This window comes from Pezoporus flaviventris, unplaced genomic scaffold, assembly GCF_033815535.1.
Source record: "Pezoporus flaviventris isolate CSIRO_AGI_PZ_B2104156 unplaced genomic scaffold, CSIRO_AGI_Pfla_v1 ptg000072l, whole genome shotgun sequence".
NCBI classification, from domain to species: Eukaryota; Metazoa; Chordata; class Aves; order Psittaciformes; family Psittacidae; genus Pezoporus; species Pezoporus flaviventris.
Window position 1 is genome coordinate 507,053 of NW_026892620.1, and position 12,321 is coordinate 519,373.

The 12,321-nt window shown below is 42.8% G+C and overlaps 1 protein-coding gene across 1 annotated transcript in view; it reads right to left on the bottom strand.

Moving 5' to 3' along the window:
- Window positions 1-4,873: 4,873 nt before the first annotated feature.
- The window catches only part of UXS1 (UDP-glucuronate decarboxylase 1), a 61,695-nt gene continuing 54,247 nt past the window's right edge, over window positions 4,874-12,321 (bottom strand). The window contains exons 13-15 of the mRNA XM_061472636.1: window positions 12,148-12,205; window positions 7,744-7,847; window positions 4,874-5,716 (exon numbers count right to left, since the gene is read on the bottom strand). Of these exons, the coding sequence (XP_061328620.1) occupies window positions 5,585-5,716; window positions 7,744-7,847; window positions 12,148-12,205 (294 nt within the window). The 3' untranslated portion in view covers window positions 4,874-5,584. The remainder of the gene's footprint in view (window positions 5,717-7,743; window positions 7,848-12,147; window positions 12,206-12,321) is intronic.

Here is a 12,321-nt window from a genome sequence, read left to right on the forward strand (position 1 = left end):
ATCTTCCTCTTAAAGCCACCACTGTGTGATGGAGTGGTGTCTAGGACAGGCAGCCCAGCAACATTCAGCTCCCTGCAGGACCGCTTCCAGGGAGACAGCTCTTTGCTGAGGGATCCAAACTGAACAAACATGTTAGTCACTTCTCCTCTGCACGTACAGATACACGCTGGAGTTACATGCTCCAAAACCTCAGCTTCCCCTAGGTTTTGGAGGGCTTGCCCTTAGCAGAGTCCTTGCCAGTTTAATCACTTTAAAACTGGTGTATTTCCTTGGTAGAAGAGCCTTTATTCCAAATACAGAATATCTCATTCTGAGTCAAGCACGCACTCTTTTGCACAGTTGGAAAACACCTATTCCTAGAAGAATACTTGAATTTTTGTGTCTAAGCAGAAAAATGCGTTGAATTTGGTGCCATTTGAACCATGCTGATCATTTCCATCATTTCCCAGAATTTACGATGATTGGGAATACAGACCTGCTGAATAGGGAAAAATAAAGTGCTGTAAATAAACACCAGCTCTTCCAAGGCCTTTGCAAGCTGTGTCTGTTCCTGCAGACTGACTCAAGCCCAGCAGCTCTCCGTAATTTGCAGGCTCACAAAGCTACGATCTCTCTCTTCTGAGGAGAGGGCACCCACCTTCTTGCAGAGGGGTGCACCTGCAGTGCGATGCAGCAGCGCTGATGATGCAAAAGCACATGCAATAAGTTACAGAGAAAGCAAGTGCGATCTGTCACAGGTTTGGGCAAAAAAGGAGGAAGACCATTAGAAAGCAAAGTCTGGCGGTATGCTGGAGTGCTCCTAAGTTAACTACATTAACAAAGTTAATTTCCGGTCAACTTTTTTTCTGCCCCAAAACACAGACAAAAACTGTGCATCCCCTCACAGCCTCTCCACTATGCTGTGCAAGACAGCACAGAGTGCTTCGCATCATCATTATCCCCAGCCATCCCACGGTGGGAAGGGTCTTAATTCCCCTTAAGTTCCTATTTGTAACACAAAAATGTTGAGGGTGAGGGACCGGGCACTTTATTCACAGGACTGCTTTCCAGGGGGAAGATGCAGGTTTCCTTGCTCAAAGCAGCTTTCTCTGCAGTGGGGCAGAGCCCAGATTGCTGCCCTTGGCTTTGATAGTACTTCAGGCCACCCCAAAGTTCCCTGTGGCTTCATGATTTGGACCTTTCAGCTGCTTCAGCCATGGCATGGCCAAGGAATTCAGAGGATCCCCCTCACTAAAGAGAAGCGTGTCAGAAACTAGGGAAAAAAAGCAAGCATGGACCAGCTGATGCCTGTTCCAGCCTGTAAATGGAAACAAAACAAGGTGGACGAGAAGTTGTTGCCACATTTGTTATTATGGGATAGGCAAGTGAGAGTGGGGAAAGGGAATAGGAAAAGGACTAGAGAACTGGTCCGGGTTTTTTTCTGTTTGCAAGAAATATGAAGTGTTATTTCAGAAAAACCTCCCTGTTACGGAATCACATTTGGGAACCCCCTTGCCATACAAGAGGAACCATGCTTTTCTCCAGAGCAATTGCTGCTGTTCCTGGTAGCTCTGAGTTAGAGCCTCAAACAGGGCATTCTCTTCTGCTGCCACTTTTGATCCAAGCACAGGGATACATTCGCAATAGAGCAACTACAGATTTGTAGTGGGTGCATTCCCACTGATTTCTGGGAGGGGTTGTACAGATGGACCAGCAATGCTGAGTACACGCTTCCCCTGCTAGTAACAAAGCACTTCTTCCCATTTACGGGTCTTCTCTGATCAGCCCCTAACAATCCTCAAGGACTTCTTGGCCTCAAGCAGCGTTAACTCAATACTAGGAAGACTGGGGACTAGCTCAATCTATCACACTAATCAAAGCCCTGGTTTGTCCTCTGTTATCCTGTTCTCTAAGGCTAATGAATTTACGCAACTGTGTGCCTTCCCCTTTTTCCCTTGCCTCTTTCTCTCAACTCTGAAACTCAATTCTAACACTGACTGAAGTGAAAGGTTTTTTTCAAATATATTATATTCCTGGAAATGCATTAAAAAATAGATGACAGAGACATTCATAAATGCCAGAGAGCAATGAGCTCACTGGCTACAAAACCAGCCGTGTCCATATACATTAGAACTGCAAACACCCTAGACACAGGAAGACTGTCAGATCAGATCATGATTTCCCCATACAGCAAAAAATCTAACATAAAGATAGACATGAGACTTCGCTAGACTATGTATTCATGGAACTACTTGAAATAAATTTGGTCTTCAAGCCCAACTATAGCTCGTATGTAGACCAGCAATGTGTTTTACAGTGCTCCTGAGCAGCCTACATGTAGAAATAAAGCAACAGGACATCATGTTTTAAAAAAAATTGTAAAATCCAACTGTGGGTCTCACACTATGGTAACTTCCAGCAGCAAGAGTAGTCCTTCCTATGAGGTTCAAGCAACCCACAGCGCTGGATGCCTTGCATACATCTAGAAGGCTGATCTCACTCGCCAGCACCAAGCTTGCCATTTCACCAGAGACCTCTGCTACACTGCATATTCTGTACTAAGAGAGGAGGACATGCATCTAACACCAGCTGAGCAGCCTGTTCATGCAGATCACTATGACTAAATAGGCACTTCAATGCATCCATTTATATGTCACGTTAGTTTTAACTTGCCCAGGGGTCAGCAGAAAATCCCAATTCTCAGATTTCCTGAAAAAAAACCCAATTACAATACATTGTGTTCTGGCACAGAAATGAGAACACGTCTCAGCTTCATTTACTCCCAACTCCTATGTTTCCAAGCTTTCAGTGCTGTATTCAACTGCTGTCCAACAGAAGTGGCTCTTCTGGCAAGGCAGCCGCTGTTTGTTACCTGTGGTTCCCTGCAAACATGATTACTTCCTTCTCCTACTGAGATGTATAACCCCAGATGGGAGCAGAGAGTATCTGCCTTCTTAAAGACTCAATTCAGACCAGACAAAATTTAAAGTTACCCCAGACTTTCAGTCTTAAGCACCTGAGGAGTCTGTTTTAACAGCCACGATTCATGCCTTTCGAATCAGCTAGGCTGGTCACTGGCTTCAGATACGAAGAGCAGCAACAGCTGCCTCAGCTGCTGTTTCTGGAAGACACAATTTAGAATGAAGATGTGAACTGAACCAAGAGCTTCTGAAACAAAAGCTAGAAACAGTACAAGAGTAGCAAATCGATACAACCTGCTGCTCAGGCCCAGCGGGATGCATGTCACACACTTACAGATCAGTTGCATTGGTATCAGCCATTTGCCCTCTCTCTGACTTGCTTTTTTATGAAGGAAGTCAGGCTGTAAAGTAACCTAAAAAGCTTTTAAATTCCTCTGTAGTATCCAAACATTCAGACTTTGTAAGGCATCTTGAGAAGCATACTTGTTCCAGTACAGTGTATGTATTTTGCACTGAAGATGTCATCAAACGAAAACCATCTCTGGAAGTAACAGCTAGTAAACACAGCTCCCATTTATTCTCAATGGCTGCTCTAAATGTCAGACTAGTCTAACCTTGTCCACCACCTCTTCAGAGATGCTTTGTCATCCAATGGCACGATTTGCACGAGTAAAACATAAGGAGAAAAAGCACCTTCTCCTAGACATGATCTTAAGGGTTAAAACTGCCGTGCTGGGAGCAGATGAACAATTCTCAACACAGAACTACTGAAGTGGGCACTACTTGCACATATATCCAGCTGTAGTTTTGAGTATAAGGAGAGGCTGTGCTTTGTGCACTGTGTATCAGTAATGGCAGTTTATAGGCACATCTGGAGTATGCACACCACGGTGTACTTTTCAGGCAATTTAATATGGAATAAATGTCCAGATCAAGTAGTACCTAGAAAAAGGCTTAAAACAAAAAAGCAGACTTCAAGCTGCTCAGCTATGGAAAAGATGAAGGCAATGTGTAATGTCTAAATTCTACCTCTGAGTCCAGACAGAAAAATGGTGCTTGGCTCCCCATCTTAGTTACATCGCAACACTTCCACCGGAAGAAAACTTGTGCACATAAGCAGGGAAGAAACTCTTTTGTCTTGAAAGGTTTGCTGCAGACCCAACCCAGACAGGGCACACAAACAAACTCGGCAGCCCCATCATTGCTGGAGTCCTTGGGGAACTTTACCAGACAGACTGGATGGGACTCCAAGCCTTGCAAGCACCAGGAGGCTCTGACTCATGACGTGCTCAAACAATGGGGCCTAAACACCACACTGCTTGTAGAGTCTTCCCTAGGTCAGGGCATCACATCAGCACTACAGGTAACTCCCACTTTGACAATCACTCTAAAGATAATCAAAAGCTAAAAAAACACCAAACTTCAATGAGATAAAGTCAAATCACTTTGCTTGCTACAATTTAGGATTTTGAAGTGGCACTAAGCCAAAATACCTTTTAGAAACTGTCTACCAATCCCCCCTCCTAGATTAAAAATAAAGAGGAACTATTAAAAATAAAAGGAACTGGATCTTTTTGGTTGGTGGGGGTTTGGTTTTTTTTTGGTTGTTATTTGCTTGCTTTTTTTTTTTTGTTTGAAAGCATTTACTGGCAATTCAGTAATTGCTTAACATGAAAACAGTTCCTCAGATAGAGAGGCTGCACTTAGACTCTACAGTTTAAAGAAAGTCCTATACTCCTGCATCACTATCAACTACCTGATTTGGAATAAATCACAATGGTTTTGGCCAATCTATTTCAACAGAGATCCTGCAGCCCTTCCTGCGTATCTGTTGAGAGACAAGCAATGAAAACCTGAAGTTACTAACTTTGAGCTAATTATTTACAGACTTACTTTCTAATTAATACACAATGAATGCACAGATGTGTAATGCTAGAGAAGTGCCCACAGTGAAACCCCGAAACCAGTAAAGAGAAGTTTCAATATTTTATTAAAATAGCATATTCAACCACTGTAACCAATTATACATTAACTTTATTCCCAGAGTACGCACAACACAGTAGTGATTCAAAATATCCTTATCCATGGTAATCAATGAAAATATCTCAAATTCGAGTGTACAACTAAAACTAAACCTTTGAAAAAAATCTCTCCTTTAAAGAATACATAAAGCTCTCATACAGAATTCTTTTAAATTCCTCTATATGTAGACATCAGTGTCTCTCACCTGACAATACCACTACCCTTTTTCTTATGCATAGTAGAACATCTCATATTTTATAGTACCCATTTTATAAATAAATTGGCATTTTCCATCCCATTTGTGTTTATCTTCAGCTTCACAAAGAAACCAGTAAATAAAACTGTCAAGGACAGTCACAACAAAATGATCTCACAGCAAGATATAAAACTTGAAGATACTAAAAGATGCTTCTACTCTATTTTACATAAAAAGACAGATTTAAAAAGTGCAAGGCAAGATTTGCAGGGGGAGGGGAATATCTGTTTTTTTAGGCACATCCACTTCTTTAAAGCAAGCTTCAGAATGAAATTCCAGTTTGTTCTTCATGATACCTGTGTTTCAAAGTCTCTCAAATAAAAAAAAATAAAAAAAATAAAAGAAGAAACAAAAAATTACATCTGTCAAATGTCAAGCAAGGAATTTCCTGTCCAACCAAGAGCCTTCAGTTATGTCTTGTTCTTCCTTTTTTCATCCTTGCGGGTTTTGGTTTGGGAATATACTGATTGTTTGCCTGATACTCAAGTTCTTTACGGAAGTAATGAATTGCTTTATTCAAACCTTCTTCCAGTGGGACCTGTTCCCAAAAGCAAGGAGAGAATCATATCACTCTGAGTTCACATCAGCCCTTTTCACAACAGCATCTTTTTTAATACAGCTATCAAAAGACTGCTAGAAGTCTCATTCTCTGGCAATGTATTAACAGCACCACATTCTGGTTACTTCTTGGCACTGCTGATGCGTGTTAGCTTTTAAACGTCAGATATATTTTCTGACATAGTAAAAATCTCCAACAAATTTAGATCTCCATCAGTGGTTATGATTGATCTGTTTACACATAATTCTACCTTCAATTCCTAATGCACTGAAAGAGACAAGCATGCAGAAATTTAAGCCCCTTCTGTTATTAATGACTGAAGATCCTCTTTCACAGAATCTCACAGACTGGTTATAAAGGTGGTGGGTTTTGTTTGTTTTTTGTTTTTAATTTTTGTTTTTACTTCTTCAGTGCTCCACTGATATACAGAAAAAGAGATATAAATTATCATCCAGTATCTCATTTGGTGTCCTTAAATCCTATACAAATAATTGCAGTTCTTCATATTCTATGTCTGTAATTTACACACTATGATTTACATATGGGAACAACAGAAATACTGCCCACTTTTCTCAGGAGCCATATGCTGTGACATGCTCACTGATATCATCAATACAGGAGGATAAAATAACAGCACAAGAACTACTTGCCTTGATGTACCAACACTGCAACTGCTATTTCAGAGTAAGTTTTGTTACTGACTGTGTCAAACACAGAAGGTCAGAAGTAAAATGTTAACTGTTTTAAACCTGTTGTGATTGGAACACTTGCCATTGGTCCTTGTGCTTTCAGGCACAGTCTATTTATAACAGGTACCTCTGTGAATCCTTTTTCAGAATGGTCTGGAGTTGCCTTTTTCTGTTGATAGCCTTACATTTACTAGACAGGTTCACGTTTCCTGGAAAGAATTTTGCCTGCAAATCTAAAAAAGACTACAAAACCACTGTGCTAGCTAGGAAGGGAACTAAGAAAGTCACACCTTTTCTGGGAATTAAGTAGACCTTGCTTCCTCAAAGAAACCAGCTCTTATCATCAGCTATGCCTGGTTATATACAGTTAACTTCACCAAAAAGACTGAGAAAGGAAAAACCAGCAACCATGGGTGTTTTGCGTATCTTACATATTAGCTATGCAGAACCACCACAATCTTAACATCACCTCAGGTGGCTGGTAACGAAGCTCTAGAGGTGGACAGACATTACTGTGGGTGGTGAGATGTTAGGCTAATCATGAGCATATTTCAAGCTGACCAACATTCAGAACAAGCCTCTACATGTGATACTTGTAGTCCAAAATAAGGGCTTCTTATTTGGGTTTACTTCAGTCCAACAGAATAAAAAAAAAAATAATAGTAAGTGTCATCTCCATGGCTAGCTTCTGTTTTGCTTGAGCTCCACATATTTCCCTTTAAACAGATTCTAAAAGCCACAAGATTTTTCTGGTGCTCATATTTCTCCCTATCAATCCAAATAAAACTTTTTTTGGTTGTAATGTTGTTATGGGTAATCTTAAAAATGGTCTTACTCCAAAAAAGTAAAAAAAAATATTTTAATTAAATAAATGCAATTTTCCCCTTCCATAAGGCATGTTACCACAGCAAAACAGGAATGAGGATGACAGCAAAACAGCAGCAAACTCATTAGCTCCCATAACTGTGTACCACATATTTCAAAGGATTCAACTGGCTTGCAGAAAGGCAGACACTTCATATCATGCATGTGAAAAAGTTAAAATGGTTATCTATATAATGTTTTCTTCCTACTTAAATATATTACAAATGCTAATGCTGATCTGCTCTTCTGCATGGCACAAGCCATAGAATCTTGTCCAGCAGTTCCTGAATCATGAGCTAGGGCAACATATGAGAGACAGCCCTTTGAACAATTGTCCTGGAGATTGTGTTAAGCAGATATCCTGATAACCAAAACGTATCATAATAATGTAGTCCTCCATCCCCCTCTGCCACTCTGTGTTTCTGCACACAACAGTAATACAGCTGTACGTACCACAGGTTCCCAGCCAAGCAATAACTTGGCTTTTCTGATGTCAGGTTTTCGTTTCTGAGGGTCATCCTGTGCTTCTGAGAGAAACTGGATTTCACTCCCACTGCCTATTAAACAAGAGACTATGTGTTATCATCTGCAATTCACTATGCTTTACATTTACATCTTTCCTACCTATTGGAGCATTAGGTCTTTCTGCAGCTTTCTCCTTCGTAATTCTACCACTGCACTGCCTTCCACAGATATAGCTGCACTGCATGCAACAGCTGGGTGAATCAGTTGTTCCACAGCAACATGGATTCACAAAGCATTTCACACAGATTTCCACATGGATTCACAGAAAGGAAGTTACGCTTGACCAGTCAAATAACCTTCTATGACAAAATGACTGCTCAGGTAGGTCCTAGGTGGACACTAACTTGCATGTTAGCCAGCCATGTGCCTTTGCCCTCTACTCAGCACTAGTGTGATATATCTGAAGTGCTGACACCGGTTCTGGGCTCCTCAGTACAAGAGAGACATGGACATACTGTAGAAAGTCCAACAAAGGTCCATGAAGATGAAGGGACTGGAGCCCCTATCCTGTGAGGACAGGCTGAGAGAGCTGGGACTGTTCAGTCTGGAGAAGAGAAGGGTCAGGGGACTTTTATCCATGTGGAAAATACCTGACAGGAGGAGTAGAGAAGAAGGAGCCAGGCTCTTTTCAGTGATACTCAGTGACAGGACCAGAGGCAATGAGCACAAAATGAGGCCTCCCCTGAACATCAGGAAATGCTGTTTTAGTGAGGGTGACCAAGCAGTGGCACAAGTTGCCCAGTGAGGCTGTGGAGTCTCCATCCTTGGAGGTACTCAGATGGAGTCCGGACATGATTCTGAGCCACTGCTGACTGTAGTTGGCCTGGATTGAGCAGAAGGGTTGGGACCAAATGATCTTCAGAGGTTCCTCCCAGCCTCAACAATTCTGTGACTGTTAGCACTTCTGCACTGTAGGACTAGTGGATGACAGGATGACCATGAGCCAACACTGTGCCCTTGTGGCTAAGAAGGCCAATGGCATCCTGGGGTGTATTAGAAGGGCGGTGGTTAGTAGGTTGAGAGAGGTCCTCCTTCCCCTCTACTCTGCCCTGGTGAGACCGCATCTGGAGTATTGTGTCCAGTTCTGGGCCCCTCAGTTCAAGAAGGACAGGGAGCTGCTGGAGAGAGTCCAGCACAGGGCAACTAAGATGATTAAGGGAGTGGAGCATCTCCCTTGTGAGGAAAGACTGAGGGAGCTGGGTCTCTATAGTTTGGAGAAGAGGAGACTGAGGGGTGACCTTATAAGTGTCTATAAATATATAAAGGGGGAGTGTCACGAGGATGGAGCCACGCTCTACTCAGTGGCAAACAATGATAGGACAAGGGGTAATGGGTACAAACTGGAACACAAGAGGTTCCACTTAAACTTGAGAAGAAACTTCTTCTCAGTGAGGGTGACAGAACACTGGAACAGGCTGCCCAGGGAGGTTGTGGAGTCTCCTTCCCTGGAGACATTCAAAACCCGCCTGGACACATTCCTGTGTAACATTATCTAGGTGTTCCTGCTCTGGCAGGGGGATTGGACTAGATGATCTTTCGAGGTCCCTTCCAATCTCTAGCATACTGTGATACTGTGACTTCACCTTCTCTTTGCCCATACTCTTTAGCCTCAGCCAACACAGTACTTGCCTTTCCTCATGACAATACACAGAAACAGACCTATTTCTCTAACCAAATCTAGCAAATAGTTTATATGCCATCTTACCATGGGATTTTATGGATGTAGAACTAAGAATCATAGAATACTTAGGGTTGGAAAAGACCTTAAGATCATCTAGTTCCACCTCCTCTGCCACGGGCAGGGACACCTCACACGAAACCATGTCAACCCAAGGCTCTGTCCAACCTGGCCTTGAATACCACCAGGGATGGAGCATTCACAACTTCCCTGGGCAACCCATTCCAGTGCCTCATCACCCTAACAGGAAAGAATTTCCTTCTTATATCCAACCAAACCCTCTCCTGTTTAAGTTTTAACCCGTTACCCCTTGTCCTATCACTACAGTCTATAATGAAGAGTCCCTCTCCAGCATCCCTATAGGCCCCCTTCAGATACTGGAAGGCTGCTATGAGGTCTCCACGCAGCCTTCTCTTCTCCAGGCTGAACAGCCCCAACTTTTTCAGCCTGTCTTCATACGGGAGGTGCTCCAGTCCCCTGATCATCCTCATGGCCCTCCTCTGGACTTCTTCCAACAGTTCCAAGTCCTTTGTATGTTGAGGACACCAGAACTGCACACAATACTCCAGGTGAGGTCTCATGAGTGCAGAGTAGAGGGGCAGGATCACCTCCTTTGACCTGCTGGTCACGCTCCTTTTGATGCAGCCCAGGATACGGTTGGCTTTCTGGGCTGCGAGCGCACACTGAAGCTGGCCCATGTTCATTTTCTCACCAACCAACACCCCCAAGTCCTTCTCCACAGAGCTGCTCTGAATCTCTTCTCTGCCCAACCTGTAGCTGTGCCTGGGATTGCTCCGACCCAGGTGTAGAACCTTGCACTTGGCATGGTTAAACTTCGTAAGGTTGGCATCAGCCCACCTCACAAGCGTGTCAAGGTCCCTCTGGATGGCATTCCTTCCCTCCAGGGTATCAACCGAACCACACAGCTTGGTGTCATCGGCAAACTTGCTGAGGGCGCACTCAATCCCACTGTCCATGTCAGCGACAGAGATGTTAAACAAAACCGGTCCCAACACCGATCCCTGAGGGACACCACTCATTACTGGTCTCCAGCCAGACACTGAGCCATTGACCACAACTCTTTGTGTGCAGCCATCCAGGCAGTTCTTTATCCCCCGAGTAGTCCATCCATCAAATTGATGTCTCTTCAATTTAGAGACAAGGATGTCGTGTGGGATGGTGTTGAACGCTTTGCACAAGTCCAGGTAGATGACATCAACTGCTCTACCCCTGTCCATCAGTTCTGTAGCCCCATCATAGAAGGCCACCAAATTGGTCAGGCAGGATTTCCCCTCAGTGAAGCCGTGCTGGCTGTCACCAAGCACCTTGTTGATTTTCATGTGCCTTAGCATGCCTTCCAGGAGAATCTACTCCAAGATTTTGCCAGGCACAGAGGTGAGACTGACTGGTCTGTAATTCCCCGGGTCATCCATTTTCCCCTTCTTGAAAATGGGGGTTACATTTCCCTTTTTCCAGTCGTCGGGAACTTCACCTGACTGCCATGGTTTCTCAAATATGATGGCCAGTGGCTTAGCAGCTTCATTTGCCAGCTCCTTCAGGACCTGTGGATGGATTCCGTCAGGTCTCATGGACTTGTGTACGTTCAGGTTCTTAAGGCAGTCTCAAACCAGATCCTCTCCTACAGTGGGCCTAGGGTCTTCATTCTCACAGTCCCTGCGTCTGCCTTCCAAGGCTTGGGTGGTGTGGTCAGAGCATTTGCCAGTGAAGATGGAGACAAAAGTCATTAAGAACCTCAGAGCCTTCTCCAAAGCCACCTCTCTGAGCAGAATGAAGCAGATCGAGCTGTTTGCCAACAAAGAGACAACAATTATTCTACGTGCCTGATGGGTTTGGCGCTGTGGTTTTCAACTTCCTTCCCTGATCTGTGGATTCATAGAAGTTTTCCAGAGGGGACAATCTGCTATTAGAAACATCACATGCAGCAGCTTCTGTTCTGTATGTCTGAACTTGGCTTTTTCAGATCCCTCAGAAGCAGCTCTGGAATCTACCGACTGAAAATCCTTGGCTAATCAGTATGTTTCATCTCATTAGGAAGCCACATTAAAAGACTAAACATAGCCATTCACTTCCATTCTTGAGAGCTCTGATTTGCTACAGATATCAGAGCAGGAATGAAGAGAAATCCAGTGTTTTCTTCCCAGACACATACCAGAAAGGTGCTAACACCCTCATGAGGTTTTTAGTAGTAGTTTGAGAACAGCCTACATAGTTGTGAAGAACCACCTTGCTGGAATATCTGTATTTCAGCTGAGATATTATGCAAGACATTTTCATTCATGTATTTTACATTTCATTTAGGTATGTCCTTGTACCAAAACAAAGATAAAATGCATAAGCATTATTCAAAATGATTTGTATAGATTGCACAGATACACAGGAAAGAATGTATTAATCCTACTGCTCATACAATATTTTACACCTAATCGAGAGGATCTGGATTATTTTAGTAATATTTAATTATATGATTGGGATACAATTACATGCCTTTGATAAAATTATTAATTATTAATCCAAAGACCAATTACATATATTACAAAGACCAATCCACATATTACACACACTAATCAAGTAATAATCATCTAACAACAATAAGTACTTCATATGCTTTACCAAGAATTACTTATCATACTCACCAACAAGCTTTTTAATTAACTGAGCAAATTCTAAGATAGTGTGCTCTTCTGGGTTTCCCTGGAAATAGAAGGGATACTCATGACAATAACAATTAACTTAATTTCTGACAGGATTCCAACAGGGTCATGTAAAACTGTGAAAGAGGTAAACATTATGCTTTATTCCTACTCTGA